Source organism: Caenorhabditis elegans, chromosome IV, assembly GCF_000002985.6.
Source record: "Caenorhabditis elegans chromosome IV".
NCBI lineage: Eukaryota > Metazoa > Nematoda > Chromadorea > Rhabditida > Rhabditidae > Caenorhabditis > Caenorhabditis elegans.
Genome location: NC_003282.8, coordinates 14,334,917 through 14,358,194, shown reverse-complemented (window position 1 = coordinate 14,358,194; position 23,278 = coordinate 14,334,917). Strand labels below are relative to the sequence as shown.

At 31.2% G+C, this 23,278-nt stretch overlaps 4 protein-coding genes, 87 non-coding genes and 1 pseudogene across 93 annotated transcripts; 53 read left to right on the top strand and 39 right to left on the bottom strand.

The window, feature by feature from the left end:
• The first annotated feature begins 56 nt into the window (after positions 1–56).
• On the top strand, positions 57–77 carry 21ur-13473. The gene has a single exon (NR_059115.1).
• A 288-nt stretch (positions 78–365) lies between these two features.
• On the top strand, positions 366–386 carry 21ur-6589. The gene has a single exon (NR_059114.1).
• 21ur-10946 lies at positions 367–387 on the top strand. The gene has a single exon (NR_059113.1).
• A 29-nt stretch (positions 388–416) lies between these two features.
• On the top strand, positions 417–437 carry 21ur-7918. The gene has a single exon (NR_059112.1).
• A 427-nt stretch (positions 438–864) lies between these two features.
• Positions 865–885, top strand: 21ur-1072. The gene has a single exon (NR_059111.1).
• A 170-nt stretch (positions 886–1,055) lies between these two features.
• Positions 1,056–1,076, top strand: 21ur-5594. Its single transcript, NR_059110.1, has one exon.
• Positions 1,077–1,382: 306 nt separating this feature from the next.
• Positions 1,383–1,403, top strand: 21ur-1982. The gene has a single exon (NR_059109.1).
• Positions 1,404–1,508: 105 nt separating this feature from the next.
• Positions 1,509–1,529, top strand: 21ur-12198. The gene has a single exon (NR_059108.1).
• Positions 1,530–1,621: 92 nt separating this feature from the next.
• On the top strand, positions 1,622–1,642 carry 21ur-11713. The gene has a single exon (NR_059107.1).
• A 505-nt stretch (positions 1,643–2,147) lies between these two features.
• Positions 2,148–2,168, top strand: 21ur-3019. Its single transcript, NR_059106.1, has one exon.
• A 304-nt stretch (positions 2,169–2,472) lies between these two features.
• 21ur-8961 lies at positions 2,473–2,493 on the top strand. The gene has a single exon (NR_059105.1).
• 21ur-844 lies at positions 2,474–2,494 on the top strand. The gene has a single exon (NR_059104.1).
• Positions 2,477–2,497, top strand: 21ur-10710. The gene has a single exon (NR_059103.1).
• Positions 2,498–2,718: 221 nt separating this feature from the next.
• On the bottom strand, positions 2,719–2,739 carry 21ur-539. Its single transcript, NR_059102.1, has one exon.
• Positions 2,740–2,930: 191 nt separating this feature from the next.
• On the top strand, positions 2,931–2,951 carry 21ur-5899. Its single transcript, NR_059101.1, has one exon.
• Positions 2,932–2,952, top strand: 21ur-2830. The gene has a single exon (NR_059100.1).
• Positions 2,953–3,442: 490 nt separating this feature from the next.
• On the bottom strand, positions 3,443–3,463 carry 21ur-9222. The gene has a single exon (NR_059099.1).
• A 61-nt stretch (positions 3,464–3,524) lies between these two features.
• On the top strand, positions 3,525–3,545 carry 21ur-5233. Its single transcript, NR_059098.1, has one exon.
• Positions 3,546–3,622: 77 nt separating this feature from the next.
• Positions 3,623–3,643, top strand: 21ur-8780. Its single transcript, NR_059097.1, has one exon.
• Positions 3,644–3,880: 237 nt separating this feature from the next.
• Positions 3,881–3,901, top strand: 21ur-7606. Its single transcript, NR_059096.1, has one exon.
• An 80-nt stretch (positions 3,902–3,981) lies between these two features.
• 21ur-6132 lies at positions 3,982–4,002 on the top strand. Its single transcript, NR_059095.1, has one exon.
• Positions 4,003–4,875: 873 nt separating this feature from the next.
• On the top strand, positions 4,876–4,896 carry 21ur-5031. The gene has a single exon (NR_059094.1).
• A 111-nt stretch (positions 4,897–5,007) lies between these two features.
• On the top strand, positions 5,008–5,028 carry 21ur-8268. Its single transcript, NR_059093.1, has one exon.
• Positions 5,029–5,139: 111 nt separating this feature from the next.
• 21ur-9828 lies at positions 5,140–5,160 on the top strand. The gene has a single exon (NR_059092.1).
• A 249-nt stretch (positions 5,161–5,409) lies between these two features.
• 21ur-14093 lies at positions 5,410–5,430 on the bottom strand. Its single transcript, NR_059091.1, has one exon.
• A 147-nt stretch (positions 5,431–5,577) lies between these two features.
• 21ur-10702 lies at positions 5,578–5,598 on the bottom strand. Its single transcript, NR_059090.1, has one exon.
• A 132-nt stretch (positions 5,599–5,730) lies between these two features.
• 21ur-521 lies at positions 5,731–5,751 on the bottom strand. Its single transcript, NR_059089.1, has one exon.
• Positions 5,752–6,866: 1,115 nt separating this feature from the next.
• On the top strand, positions 6,867–6,887 carry 21ur-9734. The gene has a single exon (NR_059088.1).
• Positions 6,870–6,890, top strand: 21ur-13925. Its single transcript, NR_059087.1, has one exon.
• Positions 6,891–7,333: 443 nt separating this feature from the next.
• Positions 7,334–7,354, bottom strand: 21ur-2926. The gene has a single exon (NR_059086.1).
• Positions 7,355–7,443: 89 nt separating this feature from the next.
• oac-56 (Acyltransferase) lies at positions 7,444–12,812 on the top strand. The gene is made up of 12 exons (NM_070341.3): positions 7,444–7,568; positions 7,625–7,717; positions 7,768–7,939; positions 9,262–9,390; positions 9,444–9,779; positions 9,828–9,948; positions 10,667–10,974; positions 11,102–11,222; positions 11,273–11,381; positions 11,672–11,755; positions 11,804–11,993; positions 12,593–12,812. Exons 1-12 carry the CDS (start codon positions 7,465–7,467, stop codon positions 12,758–12,760), a joined length of 1,935 nt encoding a protein of 644 aa, NP_502742.1. The 5' UTR covers positions 7,444–7,464; the 3' UTR covers positions 12,761–12,812.
• Positions 7,747–7,767, top strand: 21ur-1938. Its single transcript, NR_059085.1, has one exon.
• 21ur-9623 lies at positions 8,436–8,456 on the bottom strand. The gene has a single exon (NR_059084.1).
• Positions 8,554–8,574, bottom strand: 21ur-7312. The gene has a single exon (NR_059083.1).
• On the bottom strand, positions 8,678–8,698 carry 21ur-13597. The gene has a single exon (NR_059082.1).
• On the bottom strand, positions 8,833–8,853 carry 21ur-9955. Its single transcript, NR_059081.1, has one exon.
• Positions 8,982–9,002, bottom strand: 21ur-5042. Its single transcript, NR_059080.1, has one exon.
• On the top strand, positions 9,481–9,501 carry 21ur-10932. Its single transcript, NR_059079.1, has one exon.
• On the top strand, positions 9,482–9,502 carry 21ur-5160. The gene has a single exon (NR_059078.1).
• Positions 9,987–10,007, top strand: 21ur-14984. The gene has a single exon (NR_059077.1).
• 21ur-6165 lies at positions 10,038–10,058 on the top strand. Its single transcript, NR_059076.1, has one exon.
• On the top strand, positions 10,451–10,471 carry 21ur-5313. The gene has a single exon (NR_059075.1).
• 21ur-10683 lies at positions 10,667–10,687 on the top strand. Its single transcript, NR_059074.1, has one exon.
• Positions 10,982–11,002, bottom strand: 21ur-12741. The gene has a single exon (NR_059073.1).
• Positions 10,983–11,003, bottom strand: 21ur-9227. The gene has a single exon (NR_059072.1).
• Positions 11,475–11,495, bottom strand: 21ur-5746. The gene has a single exon (NR_059071.1).
• On the bottom strand, positions 11,719–11,739 carry 21ur-14130. The gene has a single exon (NR_059070.1).
• 21ur-10259 lies at positions 11,740–11,760 on the top strand. The gene has a single exon (NR_059069.1).
• Positions 12,165–12,185, bottom strand: 21ur-283. Its single transcript, NR_059068.1, has one exon.
• On the top strand, positions 12,556–12,576 carry 21ur-729. Its single transcript, NR_059067.1, has one exon.
• 21ur-13868 lies at positions 12,559–12,579 on the top strand. Its single transcript, NR_059066.1, has one exon.
• On the top strand, positions 12,657–12,677 carry 21ur-14669. Its single transcript, NR_059065.1, has one exon.
• A 92-nt stretch (positions 12,813–12,904) lies between the features above and the next one.
• 21ur-5738 lies at positions 12,905–12,925 on the bottom strand. Its single transcript, NR_059064.1, has one exon.
• A 127-nt stretch (positions 12,926–13,052) lies between these two features.
• On the top strand, positions 13,053–13,073 carry 21ur-8817. The gene has a single exon (NR_059063.1).
• Positions 13,054–13,074, top strand: 21ur-8281. The gene has a single exon (NR_059062.1).
• A 108-nt stretch (positions 13,075–13,182) lies between these two features.
• On the top strand, positions 13,183–13,203 carry 21ur-5676. Its single transcript, NR_059061.1, has one exon.
• Positions 13,204–13,337: 134 nt separating this feature from the next.
• Positions 13,338–13,358, bottom strand: 21ur-5994. The gene has a single exon (NR_059060.1).
• 21ur-5497 lies at positions 13,341–13,361 on the bottom strand. Its single transcript, NR_059059.1, has one exon.
• Positions 13,362–13,876: 515 nt separating this feature from the next.
• Positions 13,877–13,897, bottom strand: 21ur-1377. The gene has a single exon (NR_059058.1).
• Positions 13,898–13,963: 66 nt separating this feature from the next.
• Positions 13,964–13,984, top strand: 21ur-8442. The gene has a single exon (NR_059057.1).
• Positions 13,965–13,985, top strand: 21ur-6063. Its single transcript, NR_059056.1, has one exon.
• Positions 13,986–14,372: 387 nt separating this feature from the next.
• On the top strand, positions 14,373–15,535 carry srlf-28 (SXP/RAL-2 family protein Ani s 5-like cation-binding domain-containing protein). The gene is made up of 4 exons (NM_001028383.5): positions 14,373–14,486; positions 14,687–14,853; positions 14,897–15,017; positions 15,365–15,535. Exons 1-4 carry the CDS (start codon positions 14,375–14,377, stop codon positions 15,475–15,477), a joined length of 513 nt encoding a protein of 170 aa, NP_001023554.1. The 5' UTR covers positions 14,373–14,374; the 3' UTR covers positions 15,478–15,535.
• On the bottom strand, positions 14,486–14,506 carry 21ur-8305. Its single transcript, NR_059055.1, has one exon.
• Positions 14,604–14,624, bottom strand: 21ur-9851. Its single transcript, NR_059054.1, has one exon.
• Positions 14,934–14,954, top strand: 21ur-3084. The gene has a single exon (NR_059053.1).
• Positions 15,055–15,075, bottom strand: 21ur-1326. The gene has a single exon (NR_059052.1).
• Positions 15,143–15,163, bottom strand: 21ur-13427. The gene has a single exon (NR_059051.1).
• Positions 15,185–15,205, bottom strand: 21ur-7798. The gene has a single exon (NR_059050.1).
• A 123-nt stretch (positions 15,536–15,658) lies between the features above and the next one.
• Positions 15,659–15,679, bottom strand: 21ur-1557. The gene has a single exon (NR_059049.1).
• A 201-nt stretch (positions 15,680–15,880) lies between these two features.
• On the bottom strand, positions 15,881–15,901 carry 21ur-6977. The gene has a single exon (NR_059048.1).
• Positions 15,902–15,981: 80 nt separating this feature from the next.
• Positions 15,982–16,002, bottom strand: 21ur-9667. The gene has a single exon (NR_059047.1).
• Positions 16,003–16,039: 37 nt separating this feature from the next.
• Positions 16,040–18,238, bottom strand: Y67A10A.11 (the record flags this gene model as incomplete). 2 transcript variants are annotated; one of them, NM_001083272.2, is made up of 4 exons in its annotated part: positions 16,040–16,474; positions 16,821–16,896; positions 17,450–17,666; positions 18,034–18,238. In NM_001083272.2, the coding sequence occupies 4 exons, from the start codon at positions 18,225–18,227 to the stop codon at positions 16,083–16,085; spliced, it is 879 nt and encodes a 292-aa protein (NP_001076741.1). The 2 variants fall into 2 exon arrangements, with proteins under 2 accessions (NP_001076741.1, NP_001293868.1); NM_001306939.3 differs by lacking the exons at positions 17,450–17,666; positions 18,034–18,238 and having other exon boundaries at positions 16,083–16,474; positions 16,821–16,833.
• On the top strand, positions 16,626–16,646 carry 21ur-879. The gene has a single exon (NR_059046.1).
• 21ur-9815 lies at positions 16,957–16,977 on the top strand. Its single transcript, NR_059045.1, has one exon.
• Positions 17,715–17,735, bottom strand: 21ur-14197. The gene has a single exon (NR_059044.1).
• 21ur-5604 lies at positions 17,716–17,736 on the bottom strand. Its single transcript, NR_059043.1, has one exon.
• Positions 17,872–17,892, top strand: 21ur-2153. The gene has a single exon (NR_059042.1).
• Positions 17,997–18,017, top strand: 21ur-761. The gene has a single exon (NR_059041.1).
• Positions 18,239–18,338: 100 nt separating the features above from the next.
• Positions 18,339–18,359, bottom strand: 21ur-9240. The gene has a single exon (NR_059040.1).
• Positions 18,360–18,684: 325 nt separating this feature from the next.
• 21ur-3894 lies at positions 18,685–18,705 on the bottom strand. Its single transcript, NR_059039.1, has one exon.
• On the bottom strand, positions 18,686–18,706 carry 21ur-11420. The gene has a single exon (NR_059038.1).
• Positions 18,707–18,915: 209 nt separating this feature from the next.
• On the bottom strand, positions 18,916–20,138 carry Y67A10A.2 (Extracellular protein; the record flags this gene model as incomplete). Its single annotated transcript, NM_070340.3, has 3 exons — positions 18,916–19,268; positions 19,444–19,519; positions 20,016–20,138. 3 exons carry the CDS (start codon positions 20,136–20,138, stop codon positions 18,916–18,918), a joined length of 552 nt encoding a protein of 183 aa, NP_502741.3.
• Positions 19,325–19,345, bottom strand: 21ur-4233. Its single transcript, NR_059037.1, has one exon.
• 21ur-4467 lies at positions 19,328–19,348 on the bottom strand. Its single transcript, NR_059036.1, has one exon.
• 21ur-2439 lies at positions 19,579–19,599 on the bottom strand. Its single transcript, NR_059035.1, has one exon.
• Positions 19,933–19,953, top strand: 21ur-5610. Its single transcript, NR_059034.1, has one exon.
• Positions 20,139–20,512: 374 nt separating the features above from the next.
• Positions 20,513–20,533, top strand: 21ur-10621. The gene has a single exon (NR_059033.1).
• Positions 20,534–20,755: 222 nt separating this feature from the next.
• 21ur-8624 lies at positions 20,756–20,776 on the top strand. Its single transcript, NR_059032.1, has one exon.
• Positions 20,777–21,703: 927 nt separating this feature from the next.
• Y67A10A.13 lies at positions 21,704–23,001 on the top strand (annotated as a pseudogene). Its single transcript has 4 exons — positions 21,704–21,868; positions 21,915–22,012; positions 22,286–22,500; positions 22,554–23,001. Coding segments are annotated over exons 1-4 (926 nt in total).
• Positions 22,110–22,130, top strand: 21ur-11180. The gene has a single exon (NR_059031.1).
• On the top strand, positions 22,534–22,554 carry 21ur-14709. Its single transcript, NR_059030.1, has one exon.
• A 74-nt stretch (positions 23,002–23,075) lies between the features above and the next one.
• Positions 23,076–23,096, bottom strand: 21ur-4334. Its single transcript, NR_059029.1, has one exon.
• Positions 23,097–23,278: the final 182 nt, after the last annotated feature.

The window sequence follows — 23,278 nt, the reverse complement described above, 5'->3', positions numbered from 1 at the left end:
TTCCAAAAACGCGTTTCAAAGAATTCTCAAATTTATTAAATTTTTACAAACAATATTATTCTGTTTATACTTTAACTGCAAAACCCAGAAAATGTCGGACACTGCGAAACATTATTTAAATGTTTAGAATGTTTTATTGCTTACCGACTAGTGAAAATCTTATTTTCAAATTCAAAAGCAATGATTGAAAAAATGCAGAGGCGTAGGTAGGTGTGTTGAGCTGAATTGGAACTGCCTATCAAAAAAGGCTGACGGGGCCACTGATTTTTAAAGCAAAACTTGAAGAAACTGAATCTAGTATTTATTTTGAGATCATTTTACTGTTTCAATATATTAGTAAAGTCACTTTTCTTCTGCTCAAACAATTTGATCTTTCAAACATCACATAATATTTCCGGCTACTTCTACATTTTTAATCCTGAGCTATATTCCTAACTCAAAAAACAAAACTCTCACCGAGATTTAAATGCATAGTATTATTGAATGAAATCTAGAAGAAAAACTACCAGATTTCCACCAAAACAACAAAAATGAAAAGGCAACACGTCATTTTTTACTTGCTGCAAGAAAAAAAATGAGATGGCATGTCTATATGTATTTTTTGACAGCCGAATAAATTATGAAGCTCAGCTTGAAATGCTCATTTTGAGTGAGTGAGGGGAAGAAAAATGAGAACGCGCGGAAATTTGAAACATTGGAATTGCTGGCAGGGGGGGGGGGGGGTTTATTTTTTGAATGCAAGTATTTTTACGGCTCCCCTGAAATTTTAAAGCTTGTGAGAAACATCAGAGATTGTTGACAAAGAAAATAAATTTTTACTGTTTCAATGTGTTCATTTTTTTGAAGAAAGTTTGAAGAAACCGATTATTGTCAAAGTGTTTTAGCTTTTTTAAACTATTGTTCTGCTAAAATTAATCAAAAATTTGCGGATAAAAATTTCAACAGTTTCCAAAACGTTTTTTTTTGTTTTTCGTTTGGCACTCAAAAATTATGATTTTGAAACATCCACTGTTTCAACATTTCTAGATAAATGAGCAAGTTTTCGATTGTACTAGTCTTGCTTGGACATGGAAATTAAATAAATAAAATGTGTTTTTTCAGGATTTATTGTCGTTTTATTTTTCTGTTAAACGTGGTAGTTTGGAACATCATAGTTATTTTTTTCAAGGAGACCACGTGCAAATTACAAAAAATACATGATTTTGAAACTTGGTTAAAATCAAAACAGAAACTGTAAACAGTTTTCCAAGAGGTCCAAGTTGTCCGAGTGGAGTACACGGCTGAAAACTATATGTATTTAAGTTTTCAGCAAAATTCAAAATGGATGGTAATCTACAATTTTATAAAGCTCTTGAATAGTATAGAAGGAAATAAGAAATTAATACCTTCAGAGTGTTTTGCAAACTTTTTTTGGCGAAATTGAATTTTTTTGGAACCAGTGATTTTCTTTCGAAAAACATCATGTTTCATAGATTCTTAAAATTTGTTCTCCCAAAATATTTGAACATTGTCTTATTTTATTGGACTTGAGTGATTGTCTTTTTTCTAGTCGATGAAATTGAACAAATAATTGTTTGTTTCAACTTCTATATTTTTTTTATAATAATTCCAAAACTATTAATAGTCTTCAAACGTATTTATACAAAAATGATAAGCCAAAAAAAGAAAGAAAGACCCTTCAAAACCAAGAACCAAACCCCACAAAACGTGTTGTATAGGAGAAGTGGGGGTCCAATAAGCCCCGCCCCTAAGAGCAAAATGAGCACACAAAGGGTGAAAAGAGCACGGCAAGTAGTAGATGGAGAAACAAGCCTCACGGGAAAATGGGAGAGAGAGACAGAGGGAGAAGGAGCTCAATAAGTTGATGTGAGCCACTGCGTCTCCACATCATTTCATTTTATCTCGCGCACTTTATCCTCTGCGTCTCTCCGTCTCTCGTGTCGTCCTGAATATTGAGAAATGTGCTTTGGCACTCCCTGCAGAGAGAATTTTAGTGTTAGTGTGGATTCAAATAATTTTCGAGTGGAACACTCTTTTCTACTTGAATCCAGATGTTGATCGTTAAAACCAGAAAATTTTCTCTCGTTTTCAAAAAAAAATCACTATTTCAGAATTTTTTGAAAAATTCTAAAATTTATCATTATTATTATGGATTTTGGAGACATAATATAACGCTAGAAACGAAAAATTGAATTCCAACTCAAAAAAAATCCTGCAGAAAAGAGAAATGGAAATTCACATGAAACTGAAACCAATTATTTTTTTCCGAGTTTTAGATATATTTTCAGACCCACTTTTTTCAGATTGCTAAAACAATGAAAGTATTAACTTCGTTTTTATACTAAAATACAAATATCATTATTATATACTTGAATCTAAATGTTGTTTGGTAGAACATAATTTTTATTCGAGTTTCTAAAAAAAAGACTGTTTCAGCATGCCTACATAATTTATGCAAAACAATTTATTTCATTGCTCGTGTAGATCGAACTAGTGAGAACAAGAAGACAGAAATAAAAAACTTTTCGGAAAATTTCAAGTTGTCGTTTTTTTTCAAAATTTGCAGAACATATGATAATTTTACAATTTTCAGTTTAATTTTTCGATATTTTATTTTTTATTTTTTTTCACTCACAAAAATTGTGGCGGGGTTGTCGGTAATTTAAAAAATCCCGAAACGAAAAAAAGTTCAGTGTTTCAAAATGTTGTTCTGAAATCCTTTATATCCATTATTTCGGAATATTCATTATTTCCAGTAAGGCTAAAAACAATTTTTTGAAACAGGAAATATTTTGAGCAGTTTCAAAAGTTTTTTGCACATAAAACTGGAAATTAACAAGTTTTAGCAAATTAGAAGTTTGAGTCAAACGTGAAAAATCATTTAACCGTTTCAGCTCTTTCATAGATATCCAATAAGTTAACAGATTGAGTTCTCAATGTAGTAGTAAAAAGTAGTAAAAACAAATTTTAAAAAAATGTTTCGAATAGTTTTTGTAAGCCTCACAATGAAATTTTAAAAAAACAAAAGACAATTTTATATTTTCACAAATAAAAAACTTTTGTAATATTATGCACACGTTTTTGAAATTAAAAAAAAATAAATCAGAAACACTTGCGATTGGAAACATTGATACATTCAGTTTACTTTAAAATATTATTGTTATTAAAACATAAAGAGAAGATGCAATAGAACTGAAATTGAACAATTGAGAAAAATGAAACAAACTTGAAAAGTAATCATAATATCTGAACAGAAACAGAAAACTTCCCAACTCTGAAAAAATTAAAAATTGTACATTTGTTTCATAGTTTTAAACTGATTCTGAAAATATTTTCATCATTTCAACAACTCAAAAATCTCATGGAAATGGTCCAATTTTTGTCGCTATTTGGATTTAAATCATCACTTTGTATAAATTTTTGCAAGGAGGAGCCGGAAGAACTGGAAGTTCAATTTGAAAAATTAAAAAATTTCAGACTGTTTCGCATTCTTCATGAATATCTGAAAAAGTTGAATGTATTGATACAAAGGTTCCTAGAAGAATACGAATTAAATCACTGCGCTAACAAAAACAAACTGTTTCACGTGGATTATTCCTTGTTCAACAATTTTTCTAACCAATATGTTCGATTTTTTATTTCAAAACTATCTGTTAAACAAATTTTCAAAATGTTTTAACGCGTTTTGTAAGCTGTTTTCGGCTTGACTCGTTTTAGGTATGTTTTGGTAATTGTCAAATGGAAAATTATGTGAAAAACATAAAACTATAAAATGACGTTAAAAATTCAGAAAACATCTTTTTTCTTTGAAGGTCCATTATAGTTTACTAAATACTGTTTCACATTTATAATTTAAGCGTTGAATACTTTTTCAAATTATTAGATTGATTTTTTTATCATCAACACCGAAATTGATTTTAAAATTAATTTTAAATATTGTTTCAAAACTTGCGGAAATTTTATTCAAAATTTAGGTTTTGTTTTAAACATTCCCTGTAGAAAAGCACGACATTTATTAAAATTTTCTTTTTTTAGCTGATATAAAATTACAGCCTTCTCAAACACAAAGTTTTAGCAACTATAAAGGTATACTGAAACAAAACTATTTTTCAGAAACCACACTTAAAACATAAATGAAAAATTAAGTTGTTGTTATAAATTTGTAATTTGTAAACTGCTTATTTTATTTTTTCTTGCATTTTTTGTAGCCTGGAATTTATGTTTTTAAAATTTAAAAAGTCAACATCTACCAGACTAACTTAAATACGCATTCGGAGTAAAAAAATTGTCTTAGCATCAATTTGGGCAATAGTTTATTTTGAATTCGATATTTTCATTGCATTAGCTTTCAGAAAATATATCATTCAACCCATAACTCTCTTGTGACCAAAAAAGAGTCCCTAGTAAGACGACTAATAACAATCTTGGACGATTAATGTTAAAAAAGGAAACAGTATCTGTAATTTAAAAAAATTATTTCAGTTACTCGAATCAATTATTTTTTCCCGAGTGAAAAAACGAGTGAAAAAAATCAAGAGATCAAATATTAAGTCATATCTGTAGAAAAGCGGAACAAACTTGAACAGTAATCATGATACTATCTGAACAGAAACAGAAAACTTCACAAAAAAAAATTAAAAATTGAACATTTGTTTCATTGTTTTAAACTAATTCTGAAAATATTTTTATCATTTCAGCCACTTAAAAATCACAAGGAAATGCTCCAATTATTGTCGGTATTTAGATTAAAATCATCGCTTTGTATACATTTTTGCAAGGAGGAGCCGGAAGATCTGAAAGTTTAATTTGAAAAATTTAAGAATTTCAGACTGTTTCACATTCTTCATGAATACCTGAAAAAGTTGAATATGTCGATAACGATACAGCCTTACATGTATTATTATTGACTTTTGAATTTTTCTAAAATAATATCGATAAAATTACTGCGCGAGCAAAAAAAATCTGTTTCACGTAGATTATGTATTGTTCAACATATTTTCTAACTAATTTCTTTGAATTTGTATTTGCGAAACTATTAAACAAATTTTCGAAGTTAAAAATCTTGAAAAAAAATTTTATAACCGTTTATAAATCTGTTTGGTTATTATCATATTTTGCTAAAAAAAAATTTCAATTTATTGTTTAGGCATTGAATATTTTTTTCAAACTAATGTTGATTTTCTATCTTCAACACAATCTTGGAAGATTAATGTTAAAAAAGGATGTTGAAATTGTCAATATTGTTTGAAAACTTGAGGAAGTTTTATTCAAATTTTAGGTTTTATTTTACAAATCCCGTGTGGAAAAACACGATTTTTTTTTCTGAAACTCTACAATTTATTAATTTTTTTTCTTTTCTCGCAGATAATAGCTACATTTTACACGCTTTTACTACGTTTTTACAACGATGAAGGTCTAAGGTCTACTAAAACAAAACCATTTTTCAGATAAAAAACTGAAAACATAGATGAAACATCAAATAGATAAATTTGTAATATTTAAAATGTACATTTATTTTTTCTCTTTTATTTTTTGTAGCCCATAATTCTTATTTTTTAAGTTAGAAAACTTTTTAAAAAACTCCAGCAAGAATGAAGAATAACAATCTTGGTAGATAATGTCTAAAAAAATTTTTGTTGAAGCAGCATCTGTAATTTAAAAAAACCATTCCAATTACTCGAATAACTTATTTTTCCCGAGGGAAAAAATAATCAAGATTGGAAAGATTTCCGCGCATCAAGTATTTTCCTAATACAAAGAAAGTTCATATGATCAATTTGGCAAAACCATAAAACAGGAAGCAGGAAAAATCCGGTATTATGACCTGAATAGAGTGGCTAAACTACACACACACGAGAAGAAGAATACCGTTCATTTGCGTACACAATTTTCTCGATGATCATTCGTTGTGAAATAAAATTTTTATTGGAAAAATATTTATTCAATTTTCAAGCTGAAAAAAATGAAAGAAAAATTTTAAAACTATATGATTTTGTTAACAATCGTGTTTTTTTCTTTAAAACCACTGAAAAATTGTTTTAACGAATAAAAACTGGAAATTTTCACCATGTTTCTGTATTTTTTGTATTTTCACAGAAATTAACTGATCATATAAGTAACCAGTGAAGAATATAAAACCGGTTTTTACTGGATCCTAATCTAAATCCTATGGATGTAGTGAATAACTTTTTACTTTTTATTGCAATGTAATGAACATTTTTACATGTTTGCAAAGAAACCGAAAAAAAAGGTCTTTTGTCAACCTTTTCTATAATTTGTTTTGCTAATTTTGAAACATTTTTTTCATTTTTTCACAGTTTCATGTTATTGGTTTGTTAATAGTAAGACTAATTCCGTCATTCGGACCAGGGCTGTGCGGCTGGCTGATATTTTCGGCTGTCGGCTGAGAACAATTTATCAGTCGGCTGTCGGCTGGTGCTACCAGCCGAAAATCCCAAAATTTTCGGCTGTCGGCTGGCGCCGCCAGCCGGCTGGTGTTTTTGGTTAAGTATTGCAAAAAAGTTTCGAAGTTATTTAGTATACTTTTAGTACAAAAACATACTATAGCAAAATATTTCATCATTTTATTCATCAAAAAACCAAATTTTCTTATTTTTTCCACTTGTAGAACTTGCATCTAGTGTCAAAATATGTCAAAATGTCAGTTAATTTTTTTTCAAAACGCCAGCCGAAAACTCTAATTTGGGGGTCGGCTGGCGCAGCCACCCGACCTTTCACTATCAGTCGGCTGTCGGCTGGCTGCGTCAGCCGACAGCCGCACAGCCCTGATTTGGACTTTAACTTTTTTCAAAAAATTTAATGTTTCACCAATCCGTGATATTTTTGTAACAATTAAATATGTTTGTTTTTTTGGTTTTTTCACGACTAGTTATTTTCAATAGGAAAATTTTAAAAACTTCCTTTCAGAATGTTCTCTCTTCATAATTTTGAAATTACCTTCATTTTTAAATAATTTTAAAACTAGATATTTTATAAAATTATAGTTCTGGATGATTTTATACTACTTTGAAACTTTTAAGGATGTGTTTTTCAATCCTGACCTCCTTAGAAATTGTGTTCTTTTTTGATTGAATTTCTTGAGTTTTGTTGGTTTAGACGTTTTGTTTACAATTAAAAAAAAATTGAGAGCCGTGCACATTTTGCATTTAACAGAATTTTGCCATGTCGAGACCATGTACCATATTTTTGGCGCAAATTTTTTGCATCTAGGTTATTAGCGATTTCTTTGTTTTAATTTTAATTATTTTTAATCAAGAAAATACAAGTGTAAAGGCGCAGAACCCAAATCTGAATCTTTCCTTTTTCCGATCCAAAAATGACAATATTTACCGAATTAAAACTTAAAAATATATAACAATTTTAGCAACTATGTGAAACATAACTTTTTTCAAATTTTCCTCTTTACCATAAATTTCAATTCAATTTATTCCAGATTTTACCACAATGCGAGAAGACATCCAATGCCTTCGTGGTATTGCTATAATCTTTGTTTTACTATTTCACTTGAACCCTAACCTATTTGTTAATGGATTTCTCGGTGTTGATATGTAAGCCCTGAAACTATTTTTAATTTTTGAAATCAATATTTATTTTTCTTTTTTAGATTTTTTGTGATATCTGGTTTTCTGATGGCTAAAAATTTAACAAAGGCAAAATTAGTGAAAATTCATGATTTTCTGCTGTTTTACTATATGAGGTTAAGTTGACAGCATTTGTGGTGACTAATGTAAATCCAAATTTTTATAGATTCCGTAGGATTCTACCAATGTATTTTCTGGCGGTTTTCCTGATTGTTGTAATGACACAGTTGTGTCTTGGAGATTTTTTGTGGAAGAATAATAATCGATATGCGTTGGCATCGCTGTTCATGGTGACGAATCAGCTGATTATTCATGATCAGGCAGATTATTTTAATGAGGTAAGAGAAGAAAATTCAGATTTATTATGGGAAGTGTGTAGTTTTGTTCACTTTTTCTGTTATATTCACTTTTAAAATTATTCTTTCCTAAAAAATGAAATTTCAAAATTTTCGGGCATTCAACCCGAATGCTTTATTCATTTTGCTTTTAATATTCATCACTTCTGTGGAACAGTAACTTTTTTATCCAATATTTAAAACAATTTTTAAGCTAAATGTAGCAAAAAATTATACAGCAACTTAGTTTTTTATAAGTTTATCGTGTATTTTACCCACTTTATATGTTATATTCACTTTTCCAAATTATTCTTTCGCAAAAAAATGAATTTTCAAAAATTGTGCAAACTATACCCCTTGTGAGTTCAATTCTACCACAATTTTTTTTTACAAAAAGTGTCCATTCCTTCCATTTACTGCAATTTGATAATCCAATATTTAAAACAATTTTCAAGGTAAAAGGATTTTGGAAAAAACTTAAAATTTTGTTATGAGAGTTTTCATAATGGTTTTAAAAACAGCTCCAATTAAACGACATTCTAATATTTTTCAAGTTTTGGAAATGGTGAAAATATGAATCATTTAAGTATAGCGTGTATAACTTTTCATGTAATGATTTCATTCTAATAATTTCCTTAATAGATTTTAAATATATCGAACAACTTTTCTTACAAACTTGAAACAGTGTTTAAAATTTTATTCACAATGGTCAGAAGCGGCTAAAATAGTTACACATCTTCTCTATTTTCAACAAGTTTTGTACTGAAAGTATATTAAAAAAGATACAATTATGAAAATTTATCGAAATAGTTTTTTAACTTGATATTCAATTATTTAGTCTTTGGCAAAAGGACATTAGATTTGTCTATAAATGGCAGGAACTCTGATAATTTTTTTTTAGCTATTTAAATTGATTAATGATTCAGAAAAATGTTAAGCAAACTTTCAAATTTATTTGAAACAACATTTGAAAACTTTTCAACTTTCCTCGAGTTGAAATTATGCCACAAATTATTATAAAATCATTGTTAAACTCTCTATAAAAAAGTTGAATACAATACGTTGAATGCTCTCTGTTGGTAATTGGTTTTAAATGACAGAATAGAAACCGTAATTTTTTTTTCTAAAAATTTCAAAATTATTTTGCAAATTTATTTTCTGATTTGGCCTATTTTCTGGTGTTTGTTTTTAAAATGAACCCATTTTAATGGTTTTTTTTTTAATATTGAAAATAATAATTTCTAAAAGTTTAGTCAGAAAAAGTGTTCAAAACTTTATTTTGCCGCAAACCCCGCTGGAAATTGTCAAAATATCCAATTTTCCAGTTTTTTGCCGCCACGTCTTCAATAAACGGGTTCCTTCATCTATGGTCCCTCTCCTTGGAAATGCAATTTTATCTTTTTGTTCCAATTATATTTTTTGGACTACAATTTCTGAAAAATGACTATCTGAAGGTAACTCGTCTTTAACAAATTTTTAATTTTTTTAAAATTTTTTAATGTTTCAGCTAGCGACTGTCTTGATAATTTCAGTTTTCGGTTTCATTGGTTTTGCCCTGATCTTGGACAAATTCGCGTTCAACTTCATGTTCCTCAGATTGTGGCAGTTTTCTGTAGGATTTTCTGCTCTTTTTTGGAGCAAGATTCAAGAAAATGGAACACCTAGTAAAACTGAGAAGCCTAGCACTTTCACATGTCCATTGACTAAAAATGACCTGGTTACTGTATCCTTGTCAGCGCTAGCACTTTGTCTATCAACTATGGAGATTAAAGTTTTAGTTCTAAGACCACTGGTTACTGTAGCAACTGCTGTGATAATTGCATGTGAATCGAAAAATTTTCAGGTAAGTTTATAGCATAATATTTAACTGAATTTAAAACAGAAATTTCAGTTTCTAAAATCCCCGACACTCGGGTATATTGGGGATATTTCATATGTATTGTACCTGGTTCATTGGCCAGTTATTTCAATTTTCTTGATTTCAAACGCCAGAAGTTATATTTTCTGTATCAGTGAGTTGGGATTTATTTATTGAAAAAATAATATGTAATCTACCGTTTCAACAAACTGTGAAGTAATGAATATTTTCAAAAGTATTCAGTTATGTTAAGATCCATGATTCCTAAATAATTCCGATTTTTCGTCAGTATACTAGACTACAGTCTCGTTGTGAAAATGAAATTTTAGAAAAGTGTGACGTCACACTCGGACTTGATTCAGAAATTTTTTAACCAGCTGAGGAAACTGTTTAAAGAAAAATTTTCTTAAAGTTTAAAGCCCAAAATTTAAATTTCACAAGATTTCACGATAATACAACTTTTAGAAAATTTCGCCGTTTCATAATGTTAATTTGAAAAACTTGTAGTAATCAAATTTAAATGGCATTTATTATCGGTTTCTTGAAAATTGGCAATAGAGTTTTAGTTTTAGTTTTTTAAAGGTTTTTTTTTGACATTTGAAGTATTTAACTGTTTCATGTTGGTTGTTTAAAGATAGTTAATGTTTTTAGAATAGTCATCCTCGAATCAAATGTTAAAAACTTTGATTTTTTTTCAGAATTGCTCTCCATCTGAAAGTTTAAGTTTCACGCATTTGAAAAAACTAATTTATTTTTAAATTTAAACTCTCTTCTCAACTGACTATTTTATTCTCAAACATGTACCCTTTTCCCAAAAATAATATAAGATTTCAATTACTCAATAGATTTATTCTATTCAATTATACTTTCAGTGATCATATTCATTTCATCAATTCTTCTCCATCATCTTTTCGAGAAACAATACCTGAAATTGGACATGAAAGGAGTTTTTCCATTAATTTTCCTACTAATCGCAAGTAATGCATATTTTCAATATAGTGTCAGAAATGACACATTTTGGATGAACAATTTCACACCGGAAACTCGAGAAATTATCGACAAAAACCTGGTTTTGTATACTTCGCTTTGGGATTTGGAGCCAAAAAAGGATAAGTGTATCGAAAATGACATTGATGTGCCTTTTCCGAAAAATGATCTCAAAGGTTATTGTAGATTTGCGGTGAGTAAAAGTTAAGAGAAATCAGAAAACTTTTTACTTTCTGTTTCTCGATTTTTGATGAATTTCGGAAACAGTAATTTTTTGAAAAAATATTTTTTAAAAGTTACATCTAGGATTTCATTTTAAGCCAGGAAAAGGCAATTTATCAGTCATGATGATTGGAAATAGCTATGTGCTTAACTTCAGCGAGCACATCCGAGCTCATTTTAACTACAACTATTCAGATTATCGATATATGTCAGTTATTGGTGAGTTATAGATCTTATTCTGGTATTCTTATATTGAGAAACATTTTCAGCCAGTTACGGGCTTTTTTCGGACCACCGTTTGCTTTCTCAGCAGGCTTTGGAATTTTCAAAGAAACAAGTGGAATTGCACAAGCCCGACGTGCTTTTCATAGTGGCAAGGTAATACTTATTTCATTTAGTAACATAAACTTTCAAAATTTTATTGTGAAAAATTATATAAATTAAGAAATGCTATTTTTTTTTGCTTAATTCTGTACATAAAATATATGACAAATATTTTAGTATTGGAAAGTTTTTTTTATCAACATTGTGAAACATCAAGTTTTTTTTTCAAGTAAAAAAGGAATTTGTCATTTTACTTTAGAAACAATGTCTCAATGAGCCTGCACTCAATAATTGTTTTATTTTAACGAACATTCATTTTAGTTAATTGATCTGGAATTTTTCAGATATATGAATAACATAAAAAATCCTGTTCAAAAGGATGATAAGATTGTGCAACAAATTAATGAAACAATTGCACATTATGAAAAGTTAGTTATAAAAAATCCTGTTTCAAAACAGAAAAAAAAATATTTTAGATACGTGAAAAAACTATACATCCTGGACGCATTCCCAGAGTTTCATGAAAACTTTTTGAACTTATTCCTGCACTACGCTGTAACTAGGCCAGATGACATGGATGCTCTGCATTTGAGTAAAAAGTTGGCGGACGACGAAAAGAGACCGGTGGTGAAGAGATTCAGGCAGATAAAATGCAAGAAATGCCACGTGGGTTTTTAATTGTTTGTTTTTTTTAATTATATGAATAATTTATAACAGAAAATAAAAAGTTTCAAATTTTAATTTTATTGGCGTATACAGGATGTGATGAAATTTAAGAAAAATCTAATTTTGTAATTCTTGGATTTAAAAAATTAAAATTTGAACTTTTCAGTAAAACTTTTTTGGTTTCCAAGTTTACTGAGTTTTAGCAACGAACACTGAATAAAACAACTTCACAAAACAGTTTCAATTGAAATAATTAATATTTAATTCTTATAAGCTTAAGCTTTGGTCCCTAGTTTAACAATCCGATTTTATAATCAAAAAAATCATGAAGTCAATGGGAAACTGTACGGGAACTTGAACGTAATTGCGTCAAAAATATGTTGTTGTCTTCAAATTTGGAAAAACAAGTCAATTTTCAGTTCTGAACAGTGTACTTTCCATAGATTTTGAAATAAAATTATGAAAAGTTATAAAAACTTCAACTCGAAAAAGTTTTGTTTTTAACTCAGATTTTCACTATTTCATATCCTTCATAAATTTCTGAAAGTTTTAATGTAAACGTTACTTTTCGTATTTATCTTTAATATTTCCAATTCCAGTTCTTCGATCTCAGTCCCATGTTCCTGGAAGATGACAAGTACCTGACATTCGATAAAGACACAATGTTGGCTTACGTGGATAATTCCGTACATCTCACAGGCCCTGGGGTGAAAGTCTGTGAGCCTGTCTTCAAGAAAATTGTCACGGAAATTATGGATAGTTTTTAAGATAATTGTCTGAGTATGATGATTTTATTATTGAAATAAATTAATTTATTGATAACCTTGCAAATTGTCTAAAGAGTGAAAAGATAATTAATAATTTAATTTTGGACTCATTTATGTGACTTGATGAGCAATATTATTAACAATATGACAAAAGTTAGCCGTAAATCGATTTTTAAAATGTTATTGCAATATGACAACACAGTGAAACAGACTTCGATAGAAAAATATAATAAAACATAATAAAAATGCTGTTTCAAACTTATTTTAAAATTTAGAACTTACTAGAAATGTATTTATGTGTTGAGAAATAACAAAAAAAATGTTGAAGATTTTTTGAGTTCAATTTTTTTCAAAGAGGTATTGTGTGAAAAATTTTCAGTTTCATGTTCATGATAGAAAAGATTAAAAAGTTTTCAGAACGTTGAGAGCACATTTTAGAAAAAAAAGTCAAAACGTTTTTTCTCAAATGAGTTTTTTTTTTAAGTCTGATAAGTGTGATTTTTTGAGAAAACTTATTTTAAATTCAAATGCAATATTTGGCAAATAAGAAAATTGAAACCAGTTTGTATTACCAAAAATCAGTTTGAGATCATATGGATTATTAGGTCAACAAAAACAAAATGTTTTTGAAAACATTGTCAAACAGCAAGAAATAACTTTTTTCCAATTCCAGTTGTAAACTATTTTGGAGGTTCAAATTTCGATGGGTTTCAAATTTTCAAACTTAATTTTTAGGTTTGACATATTCAAGAAATCAGTAGTTTTTCCTTTCACATTTAAAATTCTGAATGTAGAAAAACAATATTGTACTTTTGAAGTTCTAAATTGAACTGCTTGGCTCTTTGTGAAAATATATAAAAGGTTATATCTCGGTTCATTTGTAAGATATCAATAAATTATTAACTGCAAATGTATAGAAGGCGAACTAACAAAGATTTTGTCAGTTTAAATTTTTTTTTATCAGACAAACAAAAGAAATATAATCTGTAAAAGTCAACGAAAAAGTAGAGACTCAATATGCCGCTCTGAAGAATTCTTTTCAGCCATGTCGGGGAATACTGTGTTTAAGTTTTCTTATATTTGAAAAAAAACACTGTTCCAATTAAGTTTGCATATCCAATTCGGCTAGCTTACGCATCGAACTAACATTTATCAAGCATGTTTCATAAACTTAGTGAAACAGCGAGCAAAGACTATTTTCAATTCATGCAAAAAAAATAGCTCGGCGATCCAAACTTCGATCATTTTCTGATGGTTGTTTTTTTATATCTGCCGAATATGTCTGGCAGGCTCAAGAACTTCGTATCGTACTATACCGTATCAAATTAAAATTTAAATTCACATTTCAGGTCAAACCGAAATGAAAATAAAATACTTTTTTACATTTTTTGAATCAAAGGAAATATGATTTATTTCAAAGACAAAACAGTTCAGCAAATCGAATTGTGTTTTTTCGTGCCTTAAAATCCAAAATCTCATAATTTCCAACACGACATAACTATTTTGAACATACTGTCCGTTGTTGAGAAGAGGGATAATCCTATGAAATGATGATGATGGCGAGGAGATGAAAATTCGGCCAAAAAACGAAACTTTCAAACATTTCAACTAAAAATGCCACTGTATCCAACTTCAATTTTTATTTTATTTTCTGGAATTTTATTAATTTCAAATGCCCAAGAAGCTGCAATATTGCCAATCGATGTGGCTTCTCCGAGTTCAACAGGTAATTTCGAAACCTTCAGAATAAGATATATTCTAGTTTCACAACGATTTATTATAACTTTGAAACAGCAATTTTTTAATTATAATCTTCTGAAAGTTTAGTTTAAAAAATTTTTTAAATTCTTCTTAAGTCAAAGCATTATTGAAACCAAATATTTTGTCTTAAAAATCGTTTCTGAAACAGAAATAAATAATTCTCAGAATCCCCACTAATTGAAACCATGACTGACACCCCTGCTTTTCTAAAATCTGCCACGGATAGTCAACGGAAAGAATACATTGAGTTGGAGGGAAACCCCAATTTGACAATGGATATGAAGCAGAAGGCGTTGAAAAATTGGGCACAGAGATGCGGAGATCCTGTTAATGTTTGAAAATGCTGGAAAAAAGAAAGAAAATTTACGGTTTCAGGGACTTTTCACAATGTACATGGCTGAGAAGCTGACATTGCAGTCACAAGAGGATTCACGAATGGCTGTGATTATTGGACAGTTGTCGCCTGAAGCACAACAAGCGGACACTAAAGTTAGAGGTAAAAATCCTTTTGTTAGGCGTAATCAAAATTTGAACCTTGTCAAAGCACAGTCGTACTGGATACTTATATAGTACCTGTAGTTATTGGCATGGTGAAACAGGATTTTTTTTTTGTAATTCAACGAGAAAACAGTTACAAATTGATTAGAATTATTATTAAACTCATTTTTTATGGGAATAAAGTAACTGTCAGAATTAACAAATCAAAGTTTTAAAATCCTTATGTGAAGCAGTAGAAAACTTTGGGAACATGATTCAAATGATAGTAAATTTGTGTGAGAGAGTCTTAAATTGAGTTGGCCTCGATTTTGTCGGCTGCTAATTTTCAAAGCGTTATTATTACAGCAATCACCACAAACATGAATCAGACCAAAAAAGAAATGGACACAAATGTGGCGAAGCAGTTGAACAAACTCCCAAAAAAAGTCTACTATGAGCTCACTTTTGCAACTCAATAATTTTTTTTTGGGATGTTGATTTTGTTTTTCCTGGGAAGTAATAAATTGTGATTTTTTTAAGGTTTCAAAATTAAGCAGCAGACGTTTTAGGGGTGAGAAACGAAGCAGGTTTTCATTGCTCATAGCTCATAGCTCAGCAGAAATAATTCGCTACTGTATTGTACACATAATATATAGCCAAGGGTTATGAAAGTGATATGTATTATCACGGTCGCGGCTAGAATAAACTTGAGAAAAATTTGAAACAGTACATCTATTTTACCAAATTTTCAAGTGGTTCCATATAGGCTTACATACATTCAGAAGACAATGTGAGCAATTTAGGTACCTTTGTTATATTAAGGATTTGACATGGAAAGCGAGGAAAAATATTGTCGGCTGCCAGATTTCATACATTATAAGTTTTTTTCTCAAGTATGCAATAACAAAACTATTTGCATCCGAACCGAATTCAATCAATTTTTGAAACAGTAACTTGTTTTCTATGACGTTCAACGCAAATAAAAAACGAGTTTAAAAAACTGATCATCACTCCTAAATTCGGAATACATTCAATTATTCCTTGAAACTGTAATATTTTTTATTCATTCTCTCAAATATTCCAATCAATAATACTGTGCAAAAGAAACGACATTTGTCATTGCAACTCCCGCAACAGTACCATCGAATCTCAAAGTGTTCAAATTACAAGTCAACGAGTACTTCAAAAATTGTCCGTTACTTCCAACTGCAGATGCTCCATCAGTCACAGTAATATCAGATTGCCGGCAAGTTCCAGAAGTATCGATATAACCTATTGAACCCTGAGCCTGTTCACCATCTGTGGCAAGCGTGAAAAAGTTATTCCGGATATTTGACGCTTTCAGAACTACAAGGGTTTCACACTGGGATGACATAAAAACCGGAGTCCTCACGGAGAATGGATTGTCATGAAGTGTTCCGCCGGCGCAGGTATTCGAGGTCGAAGTGATGACGGTTATAGGGGTGCAGGGGCATGCTGGAAATATGAAAATTTGTAATTAAAAAATGTTGTTTTATTTGGTGACAAGTAATTATTTCATATGCTTTGTTTTTAAATTAATTAAAAAATCAAAAATTACTGTTTCCGGTAGTTTAGAAAAGAATGATCATTTAAATGATATTGACAGTATAGGACCTTTTTTCAGACAGCGGAAAACTTTCAAAATTGAAATCAAAACCCAAAAACATTAAAAAATATCTATATTTGCAATTTTTTTAAAAAGAAACTAGTGTTTTAAAATTTATAATATGCAAATGTTTCATAGCCTCTTGAATTCCATAACGTCCAGTTACAAATTAAAACTAGTCTATCAATAACTTACTATGTGTAATCATAACCGAATCTCCAGTACACGGACAGTTGTAGCTTCCCGACAGGCAAGTACGTGAACGCTGCCACTGAAAAAAAAATACTGTTTCAGTAATTTTATGTAATCAATGAAATTTACCATGCAGCAGTTATATACTTTAAAAAAGAAAAAAAATCAAAAAAAGAGTGAATAATCCTACTTAAAAACTCGATTGTTCAATTTTGATCCCCTGTTTCAATTTTCTCGTAAATGAAAACTGCGACCAATCAACGACTCGCTCCGCCCACTTTACAACCAATCAAACGGAGTGTGTCGAAAATGGGAGTGTCATCTCATTTTTGAAGAAATTCAAACAGAGAATTTAGTCGCAATGAAGTAATCGGAAGTTTTTTTTCTTTTTTTTTTGGCATTTCTGAATTTTAAACAATGTTTCCTAAAAACGATTTTAGAGCAGCAGACAAATTGTGGGAGCTATAAGGAAATGCGTATTCGAAATCCGAAATTTTTGACTTTTCCGGCGAAAAAATCAAAACTGAGAATATTGACCGACTTCTACCGGGCTCCGCGCCACACTATGCTCAACCCTGTACAGTCAAATTTTTTCGCCCGACACTTCCCGGTTTCTAACTCCCCACACTCACCGCAGCCTGATTCGAAACCTTACTGTAACCCGACCATGTCGTCCAATATCCCCCATCTGGACAACATGCCAATGTGTAATTATCCGGTAGCGGAGCACAATGCACCCAATTTGCAATGGTCGTCAGGGTTCCTGTACAACAGTTTTCGTAGGTAGCGTTGACACGTGGCCAGTTACATGCTTGTGTGTTGCAAATCATAAGCTTGGTGGTGACACCGCTGGAAATGAGAAAGAAGAAGTGTATTGGTTGTAGTTTTTAAATAATTTAATGTTAACAACAAATCCAAATTGCTCCCATAAAGTAGCTGATCAAATGTGAATTCAATGAAACAGAAAATATTTTTAATTTGAATTCAAAATAAAAATAAAAATTATCATGTTTATTATTGTTATTTTTAGAGTTATCAAAGACTGATACGATATTGCACTTCAAGTTTTTTTCTGATTTTGAATCAACGTAGAGAATCATTCGAATAGGAGTTTCAATTTTGTTCAAATTTTAACTGCTTTGGTTATTGCTTGTATAGACGTTTAAATTTGTTCTCCATTGCATCGCGAATTTAGTGAGGCCGAAAAGAAACCCACATGCACGGACAATTTCCCATTTGAGTTGACAAGCAAGTTCTCGAATAGTTGATCTGTGAGCATCCGCCACATGTAGTTGCACACGTTTCAGTTGTCGTCCAATCTGACCATAATCCACCAACTGGACAGACCGGACATGTTGCTCCGTGAGCTATTATGGGTAGTAGAATCAAGTAGATCAGTGATATTTTCATTTTTTGAAGGAAAAGCGGAAGATGCGGGGAAAATATTTGACAAAAAAGATAGGGGGGGGGGGGTGAATTTGAATAACAAAAGACTAGTTTCTGAAAGAAAATCATAGATTAAAGATCGAAGAAAATAAGAAAGCAAAGATTCTGGTTGTGAAAAGATTTAATGGTTTTAGTGAAACGGTAAATTTTGGAATTTTTGTTTTCAGAAATTTCTAGAAGAGCAAAAACGAACTTTTCAACTTTTAGTGCTTAATTATATTTTTAAAAACGCTTATTTTACACGGATTTGCGAAAAACTTTAAAATTGGCCGAGCACGACAAATTTCCAAAAGTTTGTTTTTTTTGTTTAGTTTCTTGTGGAAAATGGCTAATCGAATACTAAGTTCCCCTCTACCTCACGGTAAATATTTTCACAATTTTTTTAACAAAAAAAAGGGGGAAAAAGGGCAAGAAAACAAACTCACAATTCTTGTCGCAAAGAATAACGATTCTGGTTCTGGAAACATTTAAGAATTTAGTGAAACAGTGTATTTAATTGAGATTGATATATTTAATCTGATGCAACAATTTTTTATATCATAACTTTCTTTAATGCATTTATGAACAGTTCTAATAAAAAAAAGCGAAAGACAAAATTGTTTAATAATATTCATTTTCATATCCAGCATTTAATTCAATAAAACTGAGCAATTTAAGTCAAATCATTCATCGCAACTCCTCTCAAACTTCCACCAAATGTTCCAGTTGTCAAATCGCATGGAAAATTGATTTTATAGAACAAGCCAGCGGTCCCCATCCCACCCAAGCCCGGCACGTCGGCAGTTTGACAGACTCCGGTACTATCCACCCATCCGATAGTTGTTACAAAATCTGATCCGCTTGCAGTATAGAAATTATATCGGAAGTTTGTTGCCTCTATTATAAATGTGGAGAGACACTGAGAGGCTTGATTCAAAGGAGTTCGAATTGAAAACGGGGTCTTTGAAGTTGATGAGGAGCATGTGGAGGTTGAGTTGATTACGGTAACGGCGGTGCAGGGACAAGCTGAAAATTATATGTGTTTTTTAATGTTGTTTTCTCTGATTATTTGATTTCAATGTCTTGCTAATTAGTCTATCCAAGTAATATTGAAAAGAAAAACCATAAACTTTGTAAACTTCGAGAAACAGCATAATTTTTATTTAACTTTTTTTTTTGAAATATCCACTAAAAACCTCACTGTATACAATATTCGTCGTTTCGCCAGTACACGGGCAAAAAAAGTCTTTGCTGGTGCAGGTTCTTGTGCGGGTCCACTGAAATAATATCTGAGTTTCTCATAGAATATCGAATATTTTGATATAGTGAGATTTGAAAGTTGAAATTCACGATTGCATCGTTTGTTATATTACCCTCACATTGATAAAACATTGTTGAAACACACTCCAGTTGTCGTCCAGTTACTACGTCCAATCCAGTACTCAACAAATTATATGTTGAGCATTTTTTGACGCACCGACGGATATTTTCCGGGTTATGTTACCTTCTATACATATTGGTATAACTTTACATATGATGTGTCGCAAAATTTTGAAAACAAAAAACTATTATGAAAGACCCTTTTTTATTACTTTCATTGTTTTTTGTTTGTATTAATGATGTTAATGATTAAAAGAAAATTTCCCGTTTCACTTGGTTTACATAAGTTGCCAATAATTTTTTTTTCCGATTAAAGAGAAGAACGATTAAAAAGCTATATAGTACAGTGCTGTGCGGACTTTTTTCAAGAGCCGCACAGCAATGATGTAATACCTGAATCTTATCGGTCTCTTTTTGCCAAGCACTCCATTTCGACCAATACCCTCCTGCTGGGCAACATGAAAGTTTATTATTTGATGCCAGGGGCCCACAATGATACCAATTATCAATAACCATTGGAGAACCTGTACAACATGTCACTCCAGCTGCATTGGTTCATGGATAGTTGCACGCTTGAGTTCCACAAGATGTTGATATAGTGGACTCGCCTCTAAAATTATGACAGTCTCTGAAAAAAAATTGGAAAAGTGAAAACTCACGTGCATGCACATCCCCCATCCATATTCAGAGACAGGCAAGTTCTAGTATAATTCAAATTGGAACAAGCCCCACAAGTAGTTGCACACACGCCAGTTGATGTCTATTCTGACCATATTCCACCTGTTGGACAAATTGGACAATCTTCTGCATTTGAGGGTTGGAACAGGTACAGGAAAAGTAAATGCAGTTTTACCATTTTGGTATGAAATTTTGAAAGGCTCCGTGGGTATTTATGATAACCTGGGATCATCGAAACAGTCAAATAGAATAAGAAAATAAATATTTTTAACAATAAATATATGATGTTTATGTTGAAAGTTTGGTTCAAAATGTTTAGTCTGGCTTGTTGGTTTGATGCACTCCAACACAATTCATGAGAAATGGTCTTGTTGTGTGTGTGTGTTGTTGATCAAAGAAATGTTGATGATGATTCAGGTATTCAAGATATATGGGAGAGTAGCACCTATTATCAATTGGTCCAATTTCTCAATTTTTCAGATCAGGTGTGCAGTTCCCTTTCTTTATGGTGTTTACAGAAAAAAGGAAAAAAATCTATAATGTTAGGTGAAATAATTTGGAATTTCTTTGTATTTTAGAGTTTCCACGAAGGCGTAAAACGCCTATCTGCCTGACCTTGAGCCAATCTCCGCCTGCCTCTCGCCTTAATGCGCGCCTTATGCTAAAACATAGCTAAACTTTTTTGTTCTTTCTTAAAGGTGGACTACGCTCAGTGGGGAAATTGCTTTAAAACACGCCTATGGGGCCACAATGACCGAATATCATGATGAAAAAATTCGAAAAAATTTTCTAGATTTTATATGATTTTCTGAAAATTGGAAAAATCACAGTTTTTCCCTAATTATTTTTGAATTTCCGCCAATTGGATTTGTTCGGTGGAGCGTGCTTGCATTATTTTTATTTATTTATTTTATTTATTCTCGTTATTTGACTGATTTTCTTCATTTTCTATGTTTTTTTCTCGGAAAATGAAAGAAATAAACAAGACGCAAGACGCAAAATGTTTGTTAAAAAGTAATTAAAAATAAAAAAAAGTATATTTCACAGTTTTACTCATTTTCAATTACTTTTTAACAAACATTTTACATTCATTTTGTTTATTTCTTTCATTTTCCGAGAAAAAACCATAGAAAATGAAGAAAATCAGTTAAATAACGAGAATAAATAAAATTAATTATTAAGAATAATGCAAGTGCGCTCCACCGAACAAATCCAATTGGCGGAAACTCAAAAATAATTAGTTGAAAACTGAGATTTTTCCAATTTTCAAAAAATCATATAAATCTAGAAAAAATTTTTGAATTTTTTCATAATGATATTCGGTCATTGTAGCCCCGAGGCGTGTTTTAAAGCAATTTCTCCACAGAGCGTAGTCCACCTTTAATTTAATTTTCAACAAATTGATGAAAATTAGAAAAATTGACATTTGTAAATTTACGTCAAAATGCAAAAACGAGGCTACAGAGCCGGATCCGCTGTCAAAGTACAACTATCTCTTGGATGTTGACAAATCGATTCCACTTGAAGAACATTATCACGGCGATTTTTTCGAAAAATATCCGCAATTTGTGAGTTAACGGGTGTTCTTTTGGAAGCTATTGATAACCGTTTCAGAGAGTTCCAAATGACAAGAGAGCCACTCATTTCATCGTGAAAACTGACAAGAACAATGTTTTGAATGTCAAGGAGCATCATCTTCCGCATATTTTCAAGTAAGAAAGGGTTATTTAAAATTTTAAAAAAGCGCCTTAAGCTAATTATTTCTGTTTCCCAGTTAGTATTAATAAGCAATCGACCTTTCATGTGTGATATTGTATTGTAAAGGTTTGAATTTTCAGATAAGCTAATAGAAAACACTAATTCAATGTTAGATTGCTAAGCTCCTAAGAAGTTAGCATGCCCGCCGCTTGCTGCCGATTGATAGCAACACTCGCGAGGTGTCGGGCGCTTCTCGCCTTCTTATTTTTCTAACATATTTCCTTCAGCGCATCTATGCTCATGGGACATCGTTGGTTGAAGGCGTGTCTAAACAATTCTGCTCACATCACTGACAATAAGAAATTCCGCGTGACAAAGATGAGATTCCAAGGAAAAGTGTATGAAACTGTGGTTGCTATCAAAAATTTCATCAATCGAATGAATGTTCCGTTTTTGTTCGATATTGGAGTTTCGTATAACAATCATGTACTGTTTTAGGATTGTAAGTTTTAATTATTACTAGTTGTCTCAAAAATGTCTCAAAAATGATTTCAGGGATCACATTTCGCAAGGTTGTTGCTCAACTTGGAGTATTCGATGGTGTTGGTGAGTTTCCGGCTTTGTGCCCGAAACAAGGAAGCTCGTACCACAGAGATGATATGCCGAGAAACTTTGTCCTGTCGCGTCCAGAAGATAGACATCAAGTTAAAGCGAGTTTCAAGGATAGATGGTTGACTGATCCACTCTTCTGTTTTATGGACACGGATAAATTTACTCACTTTTTGCTTCGTTTTAAAATCACCACGAAACGCGTTTTGAAGTATGAAGCAAAGGGTAGAAACAATGCTACATGGAAGGATAAGACAAAGTCAGGGGAGGAAACCGATTTGGAGATGAGTGGTTCTGAAGTTAGATCGAGTGAAGCTTCGAATGGATCTGTGGAAAACCCCACCTCGAAGATCGAGTCGGGGACCCCAACTTCGAGAACTTCAGGGAATTGATAGAAGATATGAATGATAGTGAAGAAATGCACAATCTAGAGCTTTTTTGTAAAATTATGTGCTTGTCATGCATGAAACTTTAGTGCAAATAAACTCATCGAAATTACATAGTCATGGTGCACTATTACTACGATAGTAAAACAGTCGAGAATTTACTTAAAATTTGCTGAAAATCGAGTACTGTTTTATAGCGACCGGCATCTACCGGGTCACGAAAAAGGAATAGCGAAAAAGGAAAAAGGAAAATCTAACGAAACTGATACTTTGCGGAAAAAGTAG